The sequence below is a fragment of the Emys orbicularis genome, chromosome 9, assembly GCF_028017835.1.
Source record: "Emys orbicularis isolate rEmyOrb1 chromosome 9, rEmyOrb1.hap1, whole genome shotgun sequence".
NCBI lineage: Eukaryota > Metazoa > Chordata > Testudines > Emydidae > Emys > Emys orbicularis.
Genome location: NC_088691.1, coordinates 23,521,323 through 23,547,158, shown reverse-complemented (window position 1 = coordinate 23,547,158; position 25,836 = coordinate 23,521,323). Strand labels below are relative to the sequence as shown.

At 42.1% G+C, this 25,836-nt stretch overlaps 1 protein-coding gene across 1 annotated transcript; it reads left to right on the top strand.

Annotated features, from left to right (window-relative positions):
* The first annotated feature begins 862 nt into the window (after positions 1 to 862).
* On the top strand, positions 863 to 25,128 carry LOC135883420 (heat shock factor protein 3-like). The gene is made up of 12 exons (XM_065410523.1): positions 863 to 936; positions 3,813 to 3,940; positions 5,926 to 6,050; positions 6,940 to 7,015; positions 8,264 to 8,325; positions 9,143 to 9,224; positions 9,502 to 9,629; positions 15,168 to 15,416; positions 18,494 to 18,599; positions 19,687 to 19,752; positions 21,143 to 21,206; positions 22,384 to 25,128. The coding sequence occupies exons 1-12, from the start codon at positions 933 to 935 to the stop codon at positions 22,713 to 22,715; spliced, it is 1,422 nt and encodes a 473-aa protein (XP_065266595.1). The 5' UTR covers positions 863 to 932; the 3' UTR covers positions 22,716 to 25,128.
* The last annotated feature ends 708 nt before the right edge of the window (positions 25,129 to 25,836 follow it).

The following is a 25,836-nucleotide window of genomic DNA, read 5'->3' as shown; positions in this document are numbered from 1 at the left end:
GCTTATGATTCTGCCAGGCTCTGGATATTGTATACAAATGTAGACCCATGAAACTGAGGTTAACACAAATGGTACTTATTTAAAAATAACATGGGATTAAAGTCCCTGCTGTGCTAGCACTTTGTTGTGTTTGGCCCTTGGGAGGATAAGAAGCATTGGTGAGGAGGAGCTGTATCATTCTATAAACACAAACAGCAAGAGGATGGTGAAAGACCAGACCAGCTCCAGCAAGTCTAAACTTGGAAATAGAATGAACCTAAAACTAGTTCAGCTACCATAAAATGGCTGTTTTTATCGCTGGGTTACATACTCTGTACTTTGAGTATCTCTTTGAGATTATATATGTATTTATATGTGATGACAATTGTGAGCAAAGCGGAGGAACCTCCTCTGAAGAAGGAAGTCCGAAGGCTTGGCTTTGGGGCAGATGGGAGAGCCCTCTAGTGGCTGAATTTTAACACGCACAAGCGATGCTTTATATTTTGTGGGAGGACCTGAGACTTGCTTTTAGAAAGACTGTGCCATACTTATCACAGCTTATTCAGGAGGCATGCTTTCAAATGGTTTAGGCTCAACATTTAATTGAAAAGGGTTTATAACACCCCATTGTCAATAGAAATGCTGCTGCAGATATCTTTTGACTATAAACTTTTCCCTGTATTACTAGGAACTCAAAGGGACCCTATCAACTTAAAAATCTATCTGAATTTATTTTACTCATTCCTTAAAGAAGCCATTTCAGGTAGTTACCAGCCTAGAAGGCATTTGCATGTAAGCAGTTTGGAAATGTATTTGTTCTTTAATGTGTACCCTTACTTTGCTTCTAGGGTGGCCAGAGTTTTTGCATTCTGAATGAGCAGAAGTTTGCTAAAGAACTACTTCCCAAATACTTCAAACACAACAATATTTGCAGCTTCATACGTCAGCTCAATATGTGTAAGTAATGGCTGTTCTCGTGTGTCAATGCTGCTAAGTTTGCTACCCCGTGATATGGAATTTCTTTAAACAAAGGAATGGAGTTGGCTGGGGATTGAGTGCTCTGACCTTTTTACCCCTGAAGACGTGGGGTCTAATCTAGAACCCCGTGCGGGACTAGTGTAGAGGCCTGCAGGAGGACCAGGATCCCGTGGATCTCGCAAGACCGACTGCCATAATAGTGGGAGTGGGATTAAAAATAGTCCCATACAAGGCTCTAGTCTAGTCTTGAGCTTGGCTCACAACAGAAGAGGTGTATGGTGGTGGAGTTCATCCCAGTCTTGGCTTGTATGCCTCACAAAACTGCTGCTCACTTGGGTGCTATAGTTGGTCTAAGCTCAAGAGGATCCAGAGCTAAAATAGCAGAGAATGTTGTTTGGGATGATGTGTATTAGCAGAGTTGTGCCTGGGATGCTTGCATTCTATATTTGGCTCCAGCTAGTGCTATTAATACCTCATTTTCTTAAGTACTAAATTTATAAATGTTTAAAAGGAAGCAAGGCCATATGTACACACGTGCATTCATCTTTTGGAGGACAAAATGTTCTAGTCTGTGCTGCATGGTTATGTTGAAACAGGATTAGTCACGCTGATCAGCTGGATTAAGTTCCTCATTCATAAAAAACTTTTTTTTAACGTCCTCCTTGAAAATATGGTGCATTGTTATTTTTAGAACACCATAAATGTATGCCCTATACAGTTTGTCAGCCAAGGCTGAATGAGATTCTACTCCAAAGACCCAATACAATGCTATGCTGCAGAACAAACAGGTTGTTGTCTGCAGGGCTTTGGAGCGGAATCCGGAGCTGGAGCGTGGACCAGTAGGTTTTTGCCCAGAGCTGCAGCGGAGCAATTCAAAAATTTGATTGCTCCAAATGCCTGGTTGTCTGGTAGTTGGAATACTTCATGGGACAGCTGGAGATGGAAACTATATAGAAAAACTACCCTTAGTGAAACTTCCAATGTTTATCTAAAATTTTCAATCAGAATATGTTGTGTATGTGTGACCCCAGGGAAAAAAGAGTAGGGTACCATGGGGAAGTCCCAGACTTATCAGAAGAGCTGAATGAAATTGTTTTTGACAACAAATGCAAATTTGGGTCAACAGAAACCACAAGTTCATGTTGAATTCACTATTCTGTTTTGATTGGAAAGAACAAAATCCAAAAATCAAAATGTTTTGTTTCAATGCTTTCAGAATATTTTGATTTCTCTCAATCCGAAACAACTTTTCATTTAGAATTTTGCTTCAATTTCATTAAATGTTTACCCCCCAAGCCCTCCCCAAAAAACTATTTTTGTTGTTTGCTTGTGTTCTCTTCCCTCCCCCCCGCCCCCTCCCCCCGCCCCCGTCCAGTTCAGCCAATGAGCCAAAAAATCAGTTACTCACATAGCTCTGCTTACCTGTGACCCTTCCCTGGGGTATAATTCTTTAGGAACTATGTCAGTGAACTGGAGGAGTCAGTTACTGAATGTTCCTGATCACTGCAAACAAAAGCACTCCTTTATTTTGGAGATCCTCCCTTGTCACTAACCAGAGGAAGCTATCTCATTATTTCAGATCCCTTTTTGAAGGGAAAGGAGGATTAAAAAGTAGGTTCCGCATATAGACTTGCAGAAGAAACAGATTTGCAGTGGCTTGACAGAGTGATACTGGGACTTAGTCATTTCACAACATTCCCTTGTGGTTATGTTGTGAGGTGACTAAGGAACTCTGTCCTTGGCTTAGTAGATTTGTACAGACTTGTCCACATCTCTGATTGTTAGATTCTATATTGGATGTAGGAGATGAAGGGAATCTGTTAATCTCTTGGAATTTAGGGTGAAGTGGATGAGCTCTGAGCATCAAAGGATTAAATGAACAGTTACTAGTTATCTTGTGGCAAGACTGGACTTAAACGTGTAAAACTCACCTGTCCCACAAGGAAACGCAGATGTATGGGGCTTGATATTCCTGCTGGGCCCAGCCAGGCTTTGAGTGGAGTTTTCAGACTTGTTGCCCAGAGAGCTGTATCCTGGTAACCTGATGTTATTTACATTGGAAACTTTGGTTGGGAGTAGTAAGAACCCATATTACCCCTCTAGAGTGTGCTCTGCATCCTCCTCATAGTATTTATGGCACTAATGGAAATAGAACACAATGTCACCACGCTGTTTTTAGAGCAGACGTGCTATTTAATGCTGCTTTTCTGCTGAGTGATGTGGGGAGAGCAGCACATGTGTTAGTGGATACATAAACTGAACCGTAGTCTCCCCTCCCGCTCTGTGGCTTGCTCTCCTCTCCCTTCCCTACATTATTTTACTAATTGAAGGTAGTACATGGAGATGCAGTTTCTGATGCATTCAGTTGCCGTGTGAGGGTAAGAGCAAGAGATGAACAATGGGTGAAATCATGGCTCCATTGAAGTCATATGGGAGTTTTACCATTACTTCAGTTGGGCCAGGTATTTACCCAAGATATCCTAACAGGGCATGTGTCTCTCTAACTTCCATGATTCCTTGGAAATCACTGTTCAACTCTTTCCTCCCAGTCCTGTACCATGCCTGCTTTCCAAACAACATCCCCTTTCATTCCCTGGGAATGGAATCTGTTAGTCCATGTCAGTTACACTCAGTAGTACTGCAGGTGCATTCTCTGGCTGTGAAGTTCAGCATTGGTCAAGTGGCTGGGGAAAGGTTATTTGGTCTCACTTTCAGGTCCTGCTTTCGTTCACTTTATTCTTATGTGCTACAGATATTATCATCTTACTTGGATTTGGTTTTCATTGTTTAACTGCATGTTTTGAACTTCCTTTTGACTGCTGGGAGAAATGAGTGCTCTAATCTTTCCCCAACAGATGGGTTCAGGAAAGTGATTGCCTTGGAGAATGGTATGATTACAGCAGAGAAGAGTGCAGCCATTGAATTCCAGCACCCTTTCTTTAAACAAGGGAAAGCAAACCTACTGGAAAACATCAAACGAAAGGTATAGTGCACTGAGCGTATTCATTCTTTTATCAAAGGCAGTTTATGTGGAATAAGTTGTTGGGTCTTAGTCCACTTCCTAGCTGACAAATTCTACATGACCAAAAAAGCACTATCTCAACTGTGCAGAGATTGTTTTTTCTGCTGCCCTGTTCAACACACAAGCTGAGGACTGGGTGTTGCCATATAGACTGAATTCCACACGCGGTCATCCTGGTGTAATGTAGAGGATGCATGTCCCATTTATGTAAAACCTCTCCTGAGGAAAAACAGATGACCTCAGTCTCCAGGGCCATCAATCTAGTGCACTTTTCCACATACTAAACTCACACACTGAGTCTGTCTTGTAACAGCAGCTTTGTAAAAACAGTATTTGATCATTAGATGCCAAAACCTCCTTACCAAGCAGTACGCACCAGAACATTATTGTGCTGAGTGTAGTGTGGACATTTGGCAGTGTGCAAACGTGCATTGAGCGCTGTGGAAGATGCTTTTGGCTACTGTGTTGCCTGAGTTGTTACAGACCAGGATGTAGATGTGGGGGCTAGTTAGGAAACTACAATTTTATTTTGCTTGATGCCCTATTTTGTGATTTCGAGTTCATGCAGCTCAAGTGGACCAAATTTATCTGCTGTTCTGATGCTGCCATCTCCTCCCTTTCTCCGCACACATGCCCACACGTCCGCCCTCCCTATTTCCTACAATTGTTAGCTTGGTTTGGCTCAAAACCTATTTTCTGGTTCTACCGAGCGAGTATGTTGGAATAGCTGGTTCATGTCGTTTCCTAAGACCATTACGTTAGGCGGAGTCCTCTAGCCTGGAGACAAAAGATTTTAATTAATGCCAAGAAAACTCCAATTGAGCCATGGAATAGGCTGGCAAGCAAGTCTTCATTGTGCTGCAAACATGAGTGGTTTTTACAGCAGATAAAATGGCCGCCAGCCTTCCCTGTTGTTTTATGAGCTGGAAGGGAGTCATAATTGCAATGTTTGCTCTAAACTCTGTTTCAGGCTTCCAGCGGCAAAGCAGGCTGGAGTGAAGAGTATCTCCTAACCGAGGCTTTTGAGGGTCTTTGTACCCTCTCCTATAGGGTGTCTGTGGTCAGTCTTATGGCCCTGCCACTTAAATACAGACTAAAGGGGGTAAATCCCATTTCATCCAGATGGATGCCTAACAGTTTTTAGTGAGAGACTGACTGGTAGTTGAATTTACCTTCTAGCTGTCTGTGCTCTCTGGGAACTGGTGCTGTGCTGATAATGAAGCAGGCAGCAATGCATTTTGATCAGGATACCAAGTAGGCATCTTAATCTCTAGTGTATTATTGATTATTAGCATCTGCAGCCACATTAGCATAGAATCCTAGGGATGGAAAAGAATTAAGTCTCTAGTCCACACCTGGTAATTCTGGATTATCTAGTTGCTACTCTAAATACAACTATCTAGATCCCAGTAAACTTCTACCTTGCTTCCTTGTTGTTTTGATATGGGCTGGTTTCAGAGTCTGTAATGTCACTGTTGTGCAATAAGCAGGGCTTTTTCTAGCTTTCTGGTTACAGTAGGTTTGTACTCTTAGCAGTATTGGCATATCTTCATGTCAGTAATACAGAGAGTCCTTGAGGGGAGAAGATTGAATGTGCTAAACTTTCAGCATGATGCATGGTGTTAAATACCCACCCTACCATGATAGCCACACTCCTTTTGGCTTCCTGTTTTTGTACACATTTCAGGCTAAAAAGGATATAAAGATTGTGGAGTGTTTTCTTTAGGGAACAAACATGAATGATCAGTAGTAGATTGTGTCTGCATGAGAGGTCACATCACTGCATCAAAGTATGAGTTTATTTTTTTAATCTTATCTAATCTATTGAGGCAATTCAGACACTGTCCTTCTGCAGAATCCATAATCAAATTGTGCTGTTCCTTATAAAAATGAAATGCACGAAGTATAGACCTTAATAAAGCACCTGCAACCCAATTCCATTTTAGGTGTCTGCAGTGAGAGCGGAGGATCTCCGAGTCTGTTCGGAAGATTTACACAAAGTGCTTTCTGAAGTCCAGGAAATGAGGGAGCAACAGAACAACATGGATGTCAGACTGGCTAGTATGAGGAGGTAGATGGTGTCTATATTTCAAACGAATTTATATTTTGGACATTGATTGTATCTAATTAATGGAACCAAACTTTAGTTTCATATTAATCAAAAGCATGTAGCTTCATTATTGTCCCTTACTTTCCTTTGAATAATCCATTTTCCAGTCTCCGGGTTTAGTTTACCTACATGGCTCAGCAACTCCAGTATGCAGAGCCTGGGTAATACTCATGCGATTTCCGTTTGATTACCAGCATCAGAATCCATGCCAGTATTTGTGTTGTAGTCGATGAGTGCAGCAGGAAGTGACTTAGCCTTCCTAAATACAAAACAGGGTCAGTTGTGATTAGGTGAGAGAAGATCAGCTGTAAGTTGAATTTGCATGTCCTAGTCTCTCTGTTCCTGCAGATCCATTCCTATGGACACTGGGTTATCCCGTTCTGACCTCTGACAAGCAAGCAGCACCAACCAAAGCTCAGTAAGTATTTTCATCCCCTGCTAGACATTCTTTTGTATTTCTTTGAACAAGCCATTCAGGTTGTTCTGAGATGGTCCTTGCTACACTGAGCCTCTATTTCTCTGAGCATCACATGATGATGACCAGTTAAAAGAAAACTATGGGCTTAGGTACCTCACGAGGCTTTGGATGGACACCTCAGACCAAAATGAGTGGCTGAGCAGCAGAGGATGTGAAAATCCCCAGTACCAATTGGTTGGTCCAGCCTGATGGAGGATGGAGCGAGTTTAACCCAGAGTCTGGATTGGTGGGTCTGAGTCACTGATTCCCAGTTACCCAAGGAAGGAATGTTGTCTTCAGTCCCTCAGGCTAGTATAAATGTTTGAAAACGGAACTAGAGCATAGGAAGTAAACTCTGTTCATCCCTACTTCCTGATTTATTCTGTGTTGCAGGGAAAATAAAGCCCTGTGGAAAGAAGTGGCTGTTCTAAGGCAGAAGCACAGCCAACAACAGAAGCTGCTGTCTAAGGTACCATTGCAGCCTCTTCAGTGCTACTATCCTTATTTCTTCCTGTCAGTGACATTCCACGGCATTCTTTCATTATGTAGAATGACAAATGATGCTGTTATACGTGCAGTGTTGTTGTAGTAGCTGTGTTGGTCCCAGGATATTCGAGAAACAAGGTGGGTGAGGTAATATCTTTTATTGGACCACCTTCTGTTGGTGAGAGAGACAAGCTTTTGAGTGTACACAGAGCTCTTCTTCAGGCCTGTGTATGCTTGAAAGCTTGTCTCTCTCACCAACAGAAGGTGGTCCAACAAAAGATATTAACTCACCCCACCCCCAGTATAACTCTGCAAGAGAGAAAGCAGTCACAGTTACTATACGTCCAGCAGGAAGTGGGGCAGAGAATTTCAAGAGGAGTGTTTAAGGGCAGGTTTCAGGGGAAATGGTTGAGCATGTGGGAAAATTAGGAAGCTGAATGAAGGTGGATTGTTTAGGTCATAAACCAGGGATTTGAAGTATATGTGGTGCATAAAGGTGTACTGGGCCTGTTCCATACAGGGCCTGGGAGAATATCTTGCTGTTCTCAGAAGAAATGGGGAAGAACAGAGGCTTTTTCTATACCAGAAAGGGTTTGCTGGTGTAGTTCTACCAGCGCACCCTCAGCTTATGCCAGCAGAAGGACAGCATCTACCTTAAGGCTTTTGCTGGCATAGCTATGTCGATTTTTGTTCTTTCCCACACTCCTAACTGGCCTAGCTATGCCAGCAAAGCTTTTAAATGTAGATCAGGCCAGAGTGTGGGATTTGGGAACTGCAGGGACCTCGGTGGAGAATAGAAAATCATGAAATTGTGAACGAGTAGAGTTAAATCTATGGGGGATCTTGACGACAAGGGGAGAGAGACTGCTGAATTCTGACAGTGAAGATTTTTGAAACTGAAAATGTAAGAATTGTCCTGCTGGAGGAACTTCCAGGTCTATCTGGTCTGTATCCTGTCTGTGATGATGGTTAATGCTGCATGTGTCAAAGAAAGATTTTTAACTGTTCATAATTCACCTACCTGGGATGATCTAATTTGGGCGGCCCTCTTATTTTTTTTTTATTATTATTATTTTTTTTCCTTAATCTAGACAGTCATGCAAATTGGTAGTATTTATATGTAACACATCTACTCTCACTCTGCTGATGATTTTGTAGCAAAGCCTATACATTGATGCATTGATGCTGAGTTATTTCTTCCATTTGATCACATTTTCTTTTGTTTCCTCAGATCCTTCAATTTATACTAAGTTTGATGAGAGGAAACTACATTGTGGGAGTCAAGAGAAAAAGGTAACTAATTTGACTATTTGGTGGCCAAAGAGCTCTTGTTAAGGTCCATAAAACACTTCCTTTTATTATTTTTCCCTCCTTTCCTAGCTCATTCTTTTTTTTAACCAAGTCATCAAACTTCCTAAATGGAGACTTTTGAAATATTTTCATTTTTTTGGACCATAACACCACTGCTCTCTCACAGAAAGACGTGTGGTGCATGTCTGTCTATATGCATATGAGAAAAAAACAGAGATGGGACTTGTGGCTTCCTAACTGTGCAGGCTTCTTCTGAATTTTGCATGTGCCTTTTTTGGTTACTGTTAAAACTGTAGCTCTGCTAATTGAAATGTGGCTTTGTGATTCTGTGGTTTTTATGGTGTGGGGCTACTAAAAACTTGTCCTAAAAGTTAATGTCCAAGTTTTGCTGTCCAGACTCTTTTCAAAGCAAATATGAGCAAATGTCCTTCTCGTTAGTTATTTATTTATTATAATTTGTATCGCATTAATGCCCAGTTGACCCAACCAGTGCCATAGCCCTGTTTGTGCTGGGCAAAGCATGTGAAAAAATTATCCCTGCCCCCAAGACTTTTCCCTCTTATTCAATAAAACAAGTGTGTGTGTGACAAAAATAGGAAGGATGAGGATAACAGTAATGAAAGCATGCATTTTACACCAACTGTTTGATGGCTTTGAATCACTTAAATAGTAGTCCCTTCCTAGGTGCCCTTAGCAACTGCTGCTGCTATTCTACATAAGCAAGTGTGTGAAATTGAGCATTACTATGACTTGTACTCCTACTTTTAACTCTGCATTACAGCTGTATTTTTTTTCTCAGATCTCTACCAGATGTCTCAGGTGCCTCACCTTCCAAATTCAGCCGGCAGTATATTCACCTACCTGTGGAGCATGGCAATGCGGTAAATTTTGAGGGGCCATTTAGAATAATGGATGTTTTGTGTCATTGTATGGTCTGAGCAATCTTACAACCATAACGTCCTCAACTTTGGGTGAAACATTTCTGATTCTGATATAGAAAATGTTAAACTACTGCTGTGTCCCCAAAACAATGGAAATACACCAAGCTTGATGTAAAACAAGTCTAAATGTGGAACACCAATTGCAACAAGAATTAGAGACTGTGACCTTAATATGCCAGATGATTGATTTCTTTATATTGTTTCCTGTGGCATGCAGGTGGCTATTTCTGAACATGATCCAAACAGTGAAAATGATACAGGCATCATTATTCAAGATATCACCAACACTGTGGATGATGCCACTGATGGGCTGCTCGCTCTAGTGCATACAAGCGGAAGTGATGGGTATGAATGAGATGTGAAAGTATTTGCACTTTAGACATATTTAATACTTGTCATGATAACATAAATGGCACTACTTGTATCTAAAAATTTAACAGCCTATACAAATCTTTAAATATATTCAATGCATTACAGATTGTTGGGGTTTTGTTGTTGTTGTTGTTTTTAAAGCTGTTAGTGCCCAAATGACCTGCATATTTTCTAAGTCAGCAAAGCACTTAAGTGGGTTCTTCCCTTTAAACATGTAAATGATCCGATTTGAATCAAAGTAAACACCTTGAATTGAATTCTGTGGGACTATTTACCTGCTTAAAATTAAGCACATGCTCAGGTCCTTACATGCTGAGGCCCTGGTGCCAGGCAAGTTTTGAGATAATATTCAAAGCAAGCCTTAGAGTTGTTACCCAGGTCTGGGCAGTTACCTTGATTCTATTCTACAGAACATAACAGTTAAATAAGTGGGGTGGCGGAAAACCTCCAGCCTGCAACCTCAGACTCTTGTAGAATGTCTGGGAGGAACAATATAAAACAGCCTAAACAGGGCCAAGATGATCTGAAGATGGGACTCAGTTACTGTATTGGCTGAAGACTCCAATGTAGTCGCCTAACAAATGTTTGTAAATTTGGCAAATCTCAGTCTTTAGAAATGATGCCAAAAGTAAAAAGAAGGTCAGTGTTTTCTTGTCTGTTTCAGTTAGCCCAGGGAAAAGAGATCTTTGTTCCCAAAGAAAATCACCTGTCCCTGCATACTGAATGAGGAACCATGTAAAGCATGGAGTCTTTGAAACAGATGGTTTCTCTTTCTCTCAATCTGCATGTCTTACAAAGTCCTAAGTCACGCAGTTGTCAGCAACCAAAACCCAATGCAGCCTCACTTCAAAGTGTTGTAGTTCAAGTCTAGCATGATCTCCCATTTTTAGGGAGGAGGATTTTTTCAGTTCTCATGTTTCAGACACTACTCCAGTTCTTCAGAATAGAATGTTCTATTATAGTGCATTATCTAAGCTATAATAAGTGATTCTCCACCTCTCCTTTTCTAAAGGTATTTTCACTAATTTTACAAGGGACTGGAATGATGAATTGAGCACTCAAAGGATTTAATCTGTCAGACTTCAAAAGGCATTGAGAACTGAGATGTTAAAGCTTGTAATGGGAAATCTGACAGCCTCTGTGCTGTTGAGAAGGGTGAAAATCTCAGGGAAGGAGGCCATCAAGCTGGAGTGGAGGGAAATGATCCCATAGTTAGAACCCTTCTTCCAGGTGATGTCATGGTATCCTTTCACACTGTGGATACTCCTCCCCCTCCTCCCCCCAGGCAAGGGAACCCCAGTTATTAGGAAGAGACAGGTAATGGTAGTGGGGATTTGATTAGTAGAAATATTGGTAGTTGGGAAAGGTAGGGGAGAGGTCCTGGAGGCCGGATTTAGGCTGCTAGGTAAGAGATTGAAGTCCAGGACCTCCATGGTAACATTCTCTGAAATGCTTCAAGTTCTACATGCAGGGCCAGTTAGACACACAGAACTGCAGGATCTCAATGTGTGGATGAGATGATGGTGTTGGGAGGAGGGATTTAGGTTTATGAGGAATGGGGGAACTTTTCAGGGAAAGTAGGAGCCTATTCAGGATGGATGGGTTCCTTCTAAACCAATACAAAACCAGGTTGCTGGCATGTAAAATTAAAAAGGTGGTAGAGAAGTTTTCAAAACAAAAGGCTGGGGAAAGTCAACATGTGCAGAGGAGCACATGGTTCAGACAGAGACTTCCGTTAGGGGAGGATTTATTTAAGGAGATACTCTTTCCTAGTAAAGAGGAGAGGAAAGTAGTTGATAACGTACAGGTAGGAACTGAAGAGAAGAAACAGTCAAATGGCAGAGTCCCATTCTATTACGTTACATCGGGGTAGGCAAACTTTTTGGGCCGAGGGCTACATCTGGGTGGGGAAATTGAATGCAGGGCAGGGGGTTTGGTTGCGGGAGGGAGTGCGGGGGGTGTGTGGGGGGGGTGCGGTGTGCAGGAAGGGGCTCAGGGCAAGGGATTGGGGCAGAGGAGGGGTGTGAGGTGTATGAGGGGGCTCAAGGAAGGGGATTGGGGTGCAAGGTGCAGGCAGGGGGCTTAGGGTGGGGGGCAGGAGGGGTTCAGGCTCCGGCGTGGCTCCCTACCTGCCTGCCCTGTCCCCGGCCCCGCGCTGCTCCAGGAAGCGCTGTGGCCCCTGGGGGAGGGGGGTTGGAGGGCTCCACGTGCGCTGCCCTTGCCGCGCCTCCAGGTACCTCCCCAAAGCTCCCATTGGCCACAGTTCCCCGTTCCCGGGCAATGGGAGCTGCGGGGGGCGGTGCCTGGAGGCAAGGGCAAAGCACAGAGACCTCTGCCCCCCTGCCCCCCGCCCAGGGGCCACAGGGACGTGGTGCTGGCCACTTCTGAGAGCGGCGCAGGGCCCATGGCGCCACGGGGGGCAATCCCGCGGGCCGGATCCAAAGCCCTGAGGGGCCGGATCTGGCCTGCAGGCCATAGTTTGCCCACCGCTGCGTTACATGAAGCAGATCACTTAATATTGACAAATGTTATAAATGCTTGTATACAAATGCTAGAAATCTAAATACTATGATGGATGAACTAGAGTGCCTGGTATTAAATGAAAATATTGACATAATAGGCATCACAGAAACCTGATGGAATGATGATGATCAATGGGACATGATAATAGCAGAGTATAAAACATATAGGAATGACAGAGTAGGTCATGCTGGTGAGGGAGTTGCAATATATGTGAAAGAAAGCATAGAGTCAAATATAGTAAAATCACGAATGACTTAAAGTGTATCATAATAACAAGAGTGTAGCAGTAGGCATATACTACCAGCCACCTGACCAGGGAGCGTGACTGTGATTGTGAAATGCTGAGGGAGATTAACAAGGCTGCAAAGTCAGAAAACACAATAATGGGGATTTCGACTGGCCCCATATTGACTGGGTACATGTCACCTCAGGATGGGATGCAGAGAGAAAATTTCGAGACACCATTAATGACTGCTGCTTGGAGCAGCTAGTCCTAGAACCAGCAGGGGGAGAAGCAATTCTTGATTTAGTCCTAAGTGGAGAACAGGATTTGGTCTAACAGGTGAACCACTGTTAGACTCTAATAGCTGAACCACTGAGTAATAATGACCATAATGTAATTAAATTTTAAAGGGTGGAAAATATGAAAGAAACCCACCACAGTAGTATTTCACTTCAAAAGCGAAACTATACAAAAATGACGAGGTTGGTTAAACGTAAATTAAAGGGAACGGTCGATAAGAGTGAAATCCCTGCTGGCTGCATAGAAACATTTAAAAAACTTTATGATAGAGGCTCAAACTAAATGCAAATTTAAGAACCACCACCACCACCAGTAATAGGACTAAAAAATGCAACCCTGGCTAAATAACAGAGTAAAAAAAAATCCTTTTAAAAATTAGAAGTCAAATTCTACTTAGGAAAATAGAATGGGGCATAAACTCTGGCAAGTCAAATGTAAAAGTATAATTAGGCAGGCCAAACAAGAATTTGAAGAGCAACTAGCAAAAGACACAAACTAACAGCACATAAAAAAAAAAAATTGTTAGAAGCAGGAAGCTTGCTGAACAATCAGTGAGCCACTGGACAATTGAGGTGCTAAAGGAGCACTCAAGGAAGACAACCCATTTATGGAAAAGCTAAATGAATTCTTTGTATTAGTCTTCACTGCAGAGGATGTGAGGGAGATTCCCGCATCTGAGCCATTCTTTTTAGATGACAAATCTGAGGAACTGTCCCAGATTGAGATGTCAGTACAGGAGGTTTCAGAAAAAATTGATTAATGTAACAGTTGTAAGTCAAAAGGACCAGATGGTATTCACCCAAGAGTTTTGAAGGAACTCAGATATGAAATTGCAGAACTACTGATTGTGGTATGTAACCTGTTGCTTAAATCAGCCACTGTGCCAGATGGAAAGGTAGCAAATGTAACACTGATTTTTTTTAAAAAGCGATCACTGTAATTACAGGCCTGTAAGCCTAACTTCAGTATCGGGCAAATTTATTGAAACAATAGTAAAGAACAGAATTATCATAGCATGAACATGATACGTTGAAGAGTCAAAGTGGCTTTTGTAAAGCGAAAGCATGCCTCACCAATCCATTAGAATTCTTTGAGGGTGTCAAGAAGCACGTGGACAAGGGTGATCTAGGGGATATAGTGTACTTAGACTTTCAGAAAGCGTTTGACAAGGTCCCACGCCAAAGACTCTTAAGGAAACTAAGCAGTCATAGGATAAGAGGGAATGTCCTTTTGTGGATCGGTAACTGGTTAACAGATAGGAGAAAAAGGATAGGAATAAATGGTCGGTGTTCAGAGTGGAGACAGGTAATAGCAGCTCCCTCCCAACAATGTGTACTGGGACCAGAACGATTCAACATATTCATTAATGATCTGGAAAAAGGAGTAGACAGTAAGGTGGTAAAGTTTGCAGACAATACAAAATTACTGAAGATGGTTAAGTTCAAAGCAGACTATAAAGAGTTCCAGAGGGATCTGCCAAAACTGGGTATCTGGGCAAGAAAATAGCAGATGACATTCAATGTTGATAAATGCAAAGTAATGCAAGTTGGAAAACATAATCCTAACTATACATATGAAATGATAGGGTCTAAATTACCTGTTACCACTCAAGAAAGCGATCTTGGACTCATTGTGGGTAGTTACAACATCTGCTCATTGTGCAGTGGCAGCCTAAAAAGTTAACCGTGTTAGGAACCATTAGGAATGGGATGGGCAATAAGACAGAAAATATCATAATGCCACTATATAAATCCATGGCACACCCCACATCTTGAATACCGGGTGCAGTTCTGGTCGCCTCATCTCAAGAGGTTTATTAGAACTGGAAAAAGTACAGAGAAGGGCAACAAAAAGGATTAGGAATATGGAACAATTTCCATACAAGGAGAGCTTGAAAAGACTAGGACTGTTTAGCTTAGGAAAGAGACATATAAGAGGGAATATGATAGAGGTCTATAAAATGTTGAATGGTGTGGAGGAAGTGAATAAGGAAGTGTTATTTACCCCATCACATAACACAAGAACCGGGGTCAGCTAATGAAATGAATACACAGCAGGTTTAAAACAAAAGGAAGTACCTTGTCTCACAACACACAGCCAACCTGTGGAACTTGTTGCCAGGGGATGCTGTGAAGGTCAGCAGTATAACTGGGTTCAAAAAAGAATTAGATAAGTTTATGGAGGATAGGTCCATCAGTGGCTGTTAGCCAAGATGGTGAGGGCTGCATCCCCTTGCTCCAGGTGTCCCTAAACCTCTGATTGCCATAAACTGAGACTGGACAACAGGGGATCAGTCACTCATTAATTGCCCTGTTCTTTTCATTCCCTCTGAAGCATCTGAAGGCAGGATACTAGGCTAGATGGACCATTGATCTGACCCATTATGGCTGTTCTTATGTTTTTATGAAATATTGTAGTAGCTGAGCTCTCCTGAGACTTTTCATTACGTGTCTTGTATTTCTTAGAGAGCCCCATACTGGTCAAGAACAGGATCTGCCTGTCTGCGAAGCATCACAGTCCATTGAGTTAAGTCATGCAGAACCAGACTGTCCAGCCCAAGTTGCTGACAATCCCCTCGAGTCCAGTGCAGTAGGAAATGATGCTGTAGAGCTGCATTCTGCACAAGTTAATGCTCCCGAAGATCCTGCATCAGTGATTGATTCCATCTTGAATGAGAGCAACTCCACTACTCAAAGCGATGCTTTTCTGGAGAGGTACAGAGTATCTTTATACTAATATAATTCTGGTGACTAGTGTATATACTAGTATTCTTGTGACATTACATTGTGCTAATTTTATAAAATGCTTCTAATTACAGACTTGTGTACATATTGGAACACAGCAAATACTTTTGAAAAACGTAGACCTCCCTCTCTTCCCTCCATTAATCATAATTCCCCACTCCTCATTCAGAAGCTTTGGAAAAGAGATGGGTCTTGCACCATGTGTTGAAGGTCAGCACAATCTGTACTAGGTCAGGGGAGTGAATTTCAGAGCTGTGGGTCATTCATGAAGAATGCATGCCCTCCAGATATTAAAAAAATCTCAGGATTGTCCCCTCAAATGGCCCAGCTGTCATCAACTACCATGGCAGTTTGTGGAGAGAGAGGCAGACTTTCTGCTAGTCAGGAGTCATGCTGTATATGGTAGGACTTTAAAAATCAGCAACTTGAAATGCACCAAGAAGAAATCAGAAAGCCAGTGGAGTTGTTGAAGTTTTTGTGTAATAGTTCCATGCAGCTGGTGCTAAGGGACATTGTAAGGTGGCTCCCTGTGGAGCATTTGCAGTTATCCAGTCTATAAGTCACAACGGTATGCACAGCATTAGTGAAGTCCAGATCAAAGAGACATGGTCCTGAATACTTTAAAGTGAAAGCAGGTGTTGTCATCGATCACTGCTACCAATAGTAATTGGTGGTATGCAAGTACTCTCCAACTGCAAACCCCTTGAGCAAAGTAGTTGTGATAGGAACCATACATTTCTGTTCTCTGCCTGCAACCTTCTATCATATGCTGCATCTTGTCCAGAGTGAGTTTTAGCCAATTTGTTCCTCTCCAAATGCCATTCTCAGTCAAGCACTAGGAAAGCAAAAAATGCCAAACCCTCTGGATCTGATGGAAATATTAGACACAGATCTGTGTGTCTCTTGTATCCTGATGGCATCCCAGCCCAAATCAATCTCGCTATCTCTTCCGCTTGCTCCTCATACACACTGAACAGGACTGAATTGAATCCTGCATGAAAGAGCCCTCTGGGAAAAGGAGTAACTGTCCAAAACATTCTGAGACAACAGCCTAGGCAAAAAAAAGCATGTGACAGCTCTGAGGAGAATGCTGCAGTAGGCTGTGTTCAGTAAACCCTGCAAGACAGGATAGCAGTATTGAGTCTCTTGATAAATTAAAAACAAAAAAACACTTTTCCTCAACACAATAGTTTGTAACATACTCACTCCAATTTTTCTGTCTTCAAATTGAGAAGTGATTATGGTTATTGTTTCACAAACTATTCAAGATTTCATAGGAAAAAATAGGCGGATCCTCTAAATTTTTGTTCTGCTGTGTCATACAGAAAGCTGTTGGGCATGTGTGGCTAATTGAAAGCAGGTATCGTCTGTTCTCCATCTGTACCAGCATTCTCAAAATAAGCCCTAGATGAGGGTGATGCTTAATACTACTTGGCATTCCTGCGGGAATAGGTCTCATTTCCTGAAATTGAGCATTGTATATTCTGGGTAGAAATCTCTAACTTAATTGGATCTGTCAATATAATAACATGGCAAATACCTATTCTAAAAGTGAATGTTAGCATAGATGAGGGGAGCAATAAACATGTAGATGGACTTCTCCCAACCACCGCAAAAAATCCTTTGCCTCTGGCAGGGGTTTGAGGCTGTCAGCAGTGAATTTATATGCTGCTGGGAAAGGAGGTTAGGCTGACCAGCCCCACAAACTGAAGTGCTTTCTTATCCTACAAAACTGGTATCTCAGTGACAATGACCATGAAGGTTTACGCATCCAAGTTCTCGAGCAGATGGGGAATTAATTCCCTCTAGAACAGGTGGAGAGTTAATTCTCAATGGTCCATTCAACCTTAGCTGGGATTGCTAATAAGGGGACTGAATAGTGCCATTTTTGTGGGTTCTATTGGATGGGAGTGCACATTAGATAAAAAGAGAAGCTGGACTGAGACAAACTCCACATAAGCCACATGGAAAACCATTAGTGAGTGTTAGTCACTACCGACCCGGGCTAGGTTTGGATCAATGACTTAGAGGTGATAGTCTCTCTGCCATCCAGTCCTCTAGCAGCACATTCTAATATAATTAACTCGTGCTTTAGGTTGAATGCTCCTTTATTCTGTTACATAAGAACAGACAGCCATATTGACAAGATTGGTTACTGAAAAAATGACACCTAATAACTTTTTCATAGTGACCCTGGTGCTATCCTTCAGGGATGAATAGCTGCAATAATTCACAGTTGTTGGAGAGGTGGGTGCAAATCCCCAATATCCAGTGGTAAATCACCTCACTGAGAACTCAAGACCTGGAGTATTGCATTGCAGTTGTACAGTTTTGTTTAGCTGTATTTATATCTTTCCACTGTGGAAAGTAGTTCAACATACAGTGAGGGGTTGCAGTCTCTCTCCTTCCTGGCTCGTGTGCCAGTCGGCATTCTTTTCACATTTCCTTTCCATTTGAGGCCAGGCCCTTTGTGTTCTGCCAGCCACCATAGGAAGAAGGTACAGCTTGGCAAGAATCTGGCTGCTCATGTTGCAACATAAGCAGTGTCCGTACAGACTGGCTTTCCTGAAAACAGGTTCTTCCCGTGCTGCATTCAGCACTGCTGTCTATAAGGCAAGACCTGCTCATCCTGAACCTGAGCTAAAATAGAGAAACTTCATGTATTTCAGACCACAGCAGGATCCTGAGTGTTCGGAAGAAATTTAAAATGAGAGGGAAATATATGCAGAAAGGCAAGAATCCAAGATGGTTTTCCTGCTTCTTTTTGATACAATAGGTTTTGGTATATTGGTAGGAGAAGGAAGACTATCTGACAAGTAAACAGTGCTGTATGTGTCAACACTGCAGTGTAATAGGGTCTGTGGCATGGGAATGAGACATACCTTGTACTTGCAGTGGCCCACTATGAGTCCTGACCATTTCATGTTGTTCTCCTGCTATCACTCGGCCACTAGATTATCCCCGGGGCTGTTCGCAGCCTGCAGCACAGTCCACATGTCTGGTTTTCTGATGCATCTTGCTTTACATTGTCATTTTATTTCTTTTAGGGAAGAGATTCAGGATTTTCTGAATTGTATTGATGCCAGCCTTGAGGAGCTCCAGGCAATGCTGTCTGGGAAGAAATTTAACTTTGGCTCTGAATCCTTTAGTGATGTGAGTGTCTCCTTATTTGCACACTTTGATTTCTCAGATGTAATAATTGATGCATTTACATTATTTCTCCTTGTGTTGGCTTTTATTCCATAGGAGTGTGTAGAGAAGAAGATCCTCATAAATGCAGATGTCAGTGAATGAAATAGTACAAACTTATAAATAAAGTCACTGTAGGGACTCCTGTCAGACCATCTTATGGTTTGTTACCCTCATGTATGCTTTCCTGTGTTACATGGAACAAGAAATATAACATGCTCTGCCTGTCAGCATCACAGATTGATAACCAAGCACGTTCTCCCTTTGTGCCATGCCTTAGTTGCCTGTGTACCCACTAGATATTTGTGTTTGCTGCCTAACTCTTGAGGAATTCAGGATGATGCAGCATTAAATATTTTTTTGGTTGGTGTTCACTGCCTTTAGAGTCCTTATATGAAGGGTTTATAAGGTTAGATGTATAATGTTAAACTGTGATGGGGCTTTCCATTGCGTCATTATTACGATCTGTTTCTTGTATCTATTGACTGGAAAGTCCTGAGGGACTACAGTGAACGTAAGATGCAAGAAACTATAACAGCCTGATTTTTAGTACATTGTAATCAGTGAGAACTATGGATGCTCAGCTCCTCTGGGGAAAAAAGACCACAAGTATTTTGGGCATTGTTGCTCTTAATCTCAGCCAAATCAGTTTATAAGGTGTGTTTTATCTAGCAACGGTGCAGTTCTGAGGCATAGGAGATCAGAATTCTTTTCAGTTCTTACTGTCATGCTCTGTGATACTGGACAAGACACTTTACCTATGTGCCTCCGTTTCTGTTCCTGTAAAATATGGAGAATACTAATCTATCTCCTCTTCTGAAGCTTGTGAAGTGCTCTTAGATTCTCAAATGGAAGGCCCTACATATTGTTGAATGTAAAACATCCTCTATTAAAGGTGGTGTCCTTCCATTGCAGAGGGGAGGAATGGACTCCACAATCTGCCTGGCCTCCTTTTCCCTCCTTCCTTTGCGAACCTGCATATACTATGTGTGTCACTGTGATTTTCCATAAAATATATATTACATAGTATGTTCTTTCCCTTTACCTTTAGACTTTCAATCCTGAGCTCCCAGCCCTGGACACGAACTTGACAGATGCTTCATCCAATGTGGAAAATGTAAGTGTTGGGGAATTTTTCTGATGGAAAAGATTGACAAGGTATTGAAGGAGCTGAATTTTGTTTGACCCTCGTCAACAAGTTGTCTATGTGACAAGTGAAATTGATTGGAGATACAACATGAAAACTGCCATTCTAGTATGTTTCACTGTCCAAAGCGAGTGAAGAGCAGAAATGGGGAAAAGCTTGAACTTTAGATTTGTTTGAATTATCTCAGGTGTTACTATGTGCAGCAAGTAAGAGAAAGTTGTCTTGAGTGTCCCCTTAAAGTTTGTAATATTCCTACCTATTTTGGAAAATGTTTATTTCACCCATTCTCATTTTGCCTTTGGTATCGTATTCTTTGATTTGTCAATAGAGGTGGTGAATAATGGGGAGGGAGAAACCTAGTCAGAAATACTTTCAGTTCATATATTCATGAATTATTCACTCAACTCTGTAAACGGGGGATTGATGAATACACCTCTACCCTGATATAACGCAACCCGATATAACACGGATTTGGATATAACGCAGAAAAGCAGTGCTCCAGGGGGGTGGGTCTGCGCACTCCGGCGGATCAAAGCAAGTTTGATATAACGCGGTAAGATTTTTTGGCTCCCGAGCACAGCGTTATATCTGGGTAGAGGTGTATTTGTCTTCTTTAAGAATTGACACCAGTTCTTCATCGTGACGTAAAAACTTGAATAAAATACACTTATCCCAAACACACCTCCATAGCAGCTTCCTAAAGGGCGACATGAGACATCAGAATTCATAGCTGTTGTTTAATCCAGTTCGTCAATTCCTCTCTTGAAACAGAAACTTGTGTAAATATGGCTTCTGATTTTACAAATCTTGAAACAATGTACCTTAGTTAAATAAGCTTCTCTGTCAGCCTGCTTTGGATCACGTTAATCAGAATAAAATGCTGGCAGCTTTCATCAGGTGTGATTTTAATTTGTAAGCATTACTTGAAACAGCTTTTCATGCTGTGCCCTGCTGGAATAAAAGAGCTAGTAGAGCTTTTGGTTTTAGGGTGAGATCAATATTTACTGGGAAACATCTGCCAAAAACCAACTGCAGCAAACCTGTACAGGAAATGTTAGTTACCTGAATTACAAGAAGCATATCTGAAAGCTCCTATTTGCTGCACTGCCAGCTTTCACCCTCATGAGCAGCAACAGTCCTTAAGATCAGGGCTGTGCAGATTAATAATAGAAATAGGGGAGGGTGAGAGAGTACATGCATGCCATTTTGGCCTTTTTTGGTGGAGGTTTTGGTTAATGACTACCCCCACCCTCAGTCTCTGTTACTTAACAGAAAGCTGGAAGTCCTAGTAATATTTCTGATTCTAAAAATTCTCTATTGCTAAATGTGCTGCCTTTATTTGTGTTCACTTCCCCTCTAGATTGAGGACTTGACGGACAGCGTTGAAGAGCTAGGAACAAGTGAGCAGGAAACAGGAAACAAAGGTGGGCAGCAGGGAAAACTGGGAATTGTGACCGCCCTAAAAATACATCACTGGGGTTTGAATGTAGCTTTCCCAGCCTGTGTTAGTATGACCTCACTTCCATAGTTGAGAGCCCAGTCCAATTCCGGTTTAAGACCCTGACTTTCCATTGGCTTTAATGGGAGCTGAGTCAAGCCCTTAAGGATTTAATATAGCACCAGCAGCATAGCTGCTGGATTTAATATTTCATGTGTTAATGTCACCAAGGAGATTTCGCATTTTTTAATAATTCTATTTGGGGTGGTGGGAGCAAGTGCAATTCAGAGAGCTTCAAAGTGGGGTCCACAGCTGCACCCCCTTTACTGTGGCAGCGTGGCCCACATAGACTGCAGCCCCCAGAATGTAATGCTCTGTCCGATTTATTTATGGAGCGTGGTAAGTATACATACAGCTTCATGTGATATATGAGGTCCCAGCTCCGATGAGTTTGCACGCTACTTCAGACGTGAATATGAAATGCAAGGGAGCCTCAAACACAAGATGGTTGAGGCGACAGCAAGGGAAGGCTTCATGAAAGGAGGCAAGCTGGGGAGTGGCAGATGGGTGAGATTGGAGCAGTTGTAAAGACAAGGCAGCGTGTATGGCTCTAGAAGCAGAGTAAGAGGAAGTACAGGAAAGATTCAGTAATGCCTTCAGGGCACTATGTGATAAGGAAAGGCTGAACCTTAAATCCGAAGTGTAAAGACAGGAAGCCACTGAAGGGATTTGAGGGAGAGGGAATGATGTTTGGAGTGACAAGAGGGGAACTTTTAGCAGCAGCAGAGTGAGGAGAGGGAAGTTGTTGAGAGGCTGGTGCATGCCATTTGTATAGCATTACAGTGGTCAGGGCAGGCCATTTTGGACAAAGTTAATTGCATGCATTTGTGATGTGATTTGTAGCATCCACAAATTGTCTCTCCCGCCTAAAGGTGAAGGCAACCAAGTCTGCTCCATTTCACACAAGCTTTAAGTGCAGTCCTCAGGATCCTCTTGTTTCTGGCCCACAGCTGGCCAAAGGTGGTTTGCCCCTGTGATATCTGAAGTGAAGGAATTTTTGAAGCAATTCCCCCCCCCCTACCACCCAATTTCCCTTTTTGAATAAGACCTCCTTGCTCTTGCACCTGTCATGAATCTGAGTTTAAATGTTTGTTTCCTTACAGACATGCAGCTGATACAGTACAGGGGCAACCCTCTGCTTTCGTTATTCGAAGAACTGCCTTCTGTTGAAGGTGCAGGGAAGATGGAGGATCCTAAAGATCTTCTCCTGTCCTCACTGGAGGAGAAACCCGCTATCTCTCTTCCCTCAAGTAGCGAAGCAGCTTCACCACTGGCAGCTCCAGCAAACCAGGCTGAATCCCTCGATACCTTGGAACTGTATGATCAGCCTCTGCTTTCAGAAGACGGAAATGGAGAGTATAAATTATTTCCCCTCCTGCTTCTCAGTCCTGTTGCTAACTTTATAGAAGAGGCCTCTGAGATAGAAACTGCTTGAGAACTTGCACAAAATCTTTGTACTGTCAGCTTCCCGGTGTAAAATATAGAGATGGTACAAGGTTCAGTGAGAAGCTTCTCTTCCCTTCCCCTCACCTCCCCCCGAGCCTAATATGCAAAGATAATGGAAGGTCTCTTAAAAATGCAAAAGCAGTTCATGCGAGAAGCTGAAAGCAATGTCAAAACAAGAACTGCACAGCACTGAAGGCATTTGGAAGAGGAGCAAATGTCACCAATATATTGCACTGTAATATGTAAAAAATTTTATATTGTTGCAAAAGGAAATCTGTATCCTATTGTAAAGTTGGGCTGTACTTTTTTTAACTGTCCTGTCACATCCTATTGACTATTGCAACATGGGACTTACCTGTTCTGAGTCTCTTTCATTAGGTGGCTTGTCTCTTGTTAGAACTAGATTTTTTTAACATTTGAAAAGATGGAATATATTTTATTTGTCTGCTGTTAAGATTGTTTGCATCTACCTATGTCACTTTTTTCTAATCTTAGATTTGCCCCTAGGTATTAATATAGGCAAAATTATTTTCTTATGGAAAACAGTGTTTTTAACATGGAGTATTACTTTTTAATAAGCTAACAACCATCCCTTGACCAGAGTTCTTAAGTGTTCTGTTAGTTAACTGATTTCTTGTGCACAATGCATGGCAGCTCCTCTGGCGTAACTTGGACATAGCATACGCATGGATCACTTGTCCTCAGTAGTTGGGGATCTGAGAAGTCCAGAAGGTAACAGAAGTCCAGAAACTGACCTTGCGTGAGCAAAGAGCACAGTTTGACATTTTCCTGCACCTGTTGTTACAAAACTTGAGCTCTGCCTTGGCTCACTTGGGACAAAACTGAAAGAGCCACATGGTGATTTTTCATTAACTTAAAACAATTCCTGTACACTGCTCTCTTCCACCCATGACATCTCCCCGTTCGTGCAGCTGCACTCATACACTGGACCTGATTCTGCCCTCACCTATATCTGAGGCTTGGTGTACTGGGAAATCTGCACATCTTTGGCAGAATTTTGTCCTTAGCCGATGTCCTCTATTCCCAAGTCTCTTCCTAAGGGTTCTAATTACAAGACTATATTTTTCTCCTGTAAAAATAACGTGTTCAGCACCTTTAAACCCGTTCCCATGTTGGATATTAAAAAACAAGGGTGGTGTCAAAAATATTTTTCCCCTGAGCACTGAAACAACCCTCCTGTACTCTCCTGCTGGCCACTGCCTGTGATCAGCTGTGATGTAGAGAGCCACATTTAGCCGCTGGTATAACCTAATGCTTCTCCATTGATATCCAACTTCTAACCTGCTTGTGCTCAGGCTGGATGTGGCTCATAGTCTTTAAATGGACAATATCCTGAACCAGCAAAACAGCTGGGAGCTAGCTGGAGACAACTAATTCGATAATATGATGCAATTCCATTGGAAAGAATGGCAATTACTGTGAAATAACTTTACTTTGTGTTAAGTTTGTAATTAACTTGCATTCCCAACGCTCTAAAATATTCTAAATCATAAAAGTGCCTGCTCAAGAACCCGAGCTGTTTGAATGATAGGCCTAAACACAACTGTTCCATATTTATTTGGACAGTGACCAATGACGCCAGATACATTATTTTCAGATAGAGTTAATTTGCAGCTCCAGCCTGTCGGAACCTGGTTTGTAGCTCCTTCTGTTCTCAGAGTCTTGAGTTAAATGAGGAAGCGGCTGTTTCTAAAGTTGTGTAACTTACAAAAGGACTGGCCTAAACCAACATTTTGAACTGTCCTCTACCTAGGTGATGTTTCATGTTCGTATCTCTTTAACTGCTGGTTGTTAAGTGTGCAGGATCCCAAGCTCTTGTTAGAAAGAGCTGAATGGGCCAAAACCTTTCTTGGGTTTGAAAAAGCTTGCTTGGTTGGTTTTTGGTTTTTGTTCTGTTTTCACAGATTTTTGCAATCCTTACCTTTGGCCAAAAATAGCAAAATAGTACAGACCAGACCGTTCTAGTGCAATTTCAAACTCCACAGTTCAGGAAATGTGGATGTTCTTGTATCATTTTGATTTGAACATCTGTACTTCCTGCTACTGATCTCTCTTGAGATCACCCATCGTGAATGTACCTTGCATTAGCAGCGCCAAGCATTTATTCAATCTGAGGGTTTAGATCAAGTTCATTTCTTGTTTATTTTTTTCTCCACATTTTTTTTCCTTGAGACTGTGCTTAGAAAGCTTGAGCCAAAAAACCTAGGTTTAAAAATGGAAACAGAAAACGTGGACAGCTTTTTTTGTTGGTGGTGATGAGGTCTTGGAAATGTGTGAACTTGTGCAAGCTTCCTGGCACCAGCATATGCCGGATGTGAGAAGGGTGGGTAGCAAGGGAGGACTATGAGTTGAAGTAATTAAATTCTGGGATTGTAAAATCAGTACAAAGTTTGTCATGCCTTTTGTTACTCTGCATGTAAAAGTGTGTTCTTGGGGTAGGGGGGGGGAGAAGAACTGCAATAGAGTTGGTCTGGTGTGGGAGCAGACTGGGATTAGAGCTTGTGTGTTGAGATGTTTTGCACGTGATAAGGGAAAATGGATCTTATTATGGAAACTGCAGAAATGAAGCGAGTCCTATCAACTTCCAGCAGATGCAGGACATTAGCTTTCTGATTTTAAGTAATGAGGGTTAATGTTGAATATTTGTTTCTGTACGTGGTGGTGTAAGGGCCACAATAGCACATAGTAATGATATTGCAAAGCAACTATACTGGAGGGTTGTCCAGAGGGCAGTCTGAGCAATGCATTGTCAAGTGATAATTCTGAAGTGTTGAAAGCTTGCAGGGGGCTGTTGCATCCTGTATTTGCAGTTCCACTCAAGGTCTCAGTTTCTGGAGTCCCTTTGGGGTAAGATCCTGATCTTTTATTTAACCCACTTCCCTTCTCCTATCCCCCCCTCCCTCCCCAAAAAAGAGTATGTTAAGAAGGAAGCCTGTCCATTTGACCTCTGAAAGAGCTCCATCACAGAAAGATCAATGGCCTCCACTACAGGAATGCGAAGGGGCCACAAAGACATGGAGATGAAGTATGTGGGACAAATGACGATGGGAAGTGAGCTCAACGGTACAATGAAAGAGAAGAAGAGGGGG

Bases quoted from the DNA above. Each gene is read 5' to 3' on its own strand.
- LOC135883420 (XM_065410523.1), top strand. The intron at 8,326-9,142 runs GTAACTAATTTG...TTTTTTTCTCAG, and splicing joins GTGGGAGTCAAGAGAAAAAG to ATCTCTACCAGATGTCTCAG. The intron at 18,600-19,686 runs GTGAGTGTCTCC...CTTTACCTTTAG, and splicing joins GCTCTGAATCCTTTAGTGAT to ACTTTCAATCCTGAGCTCCC.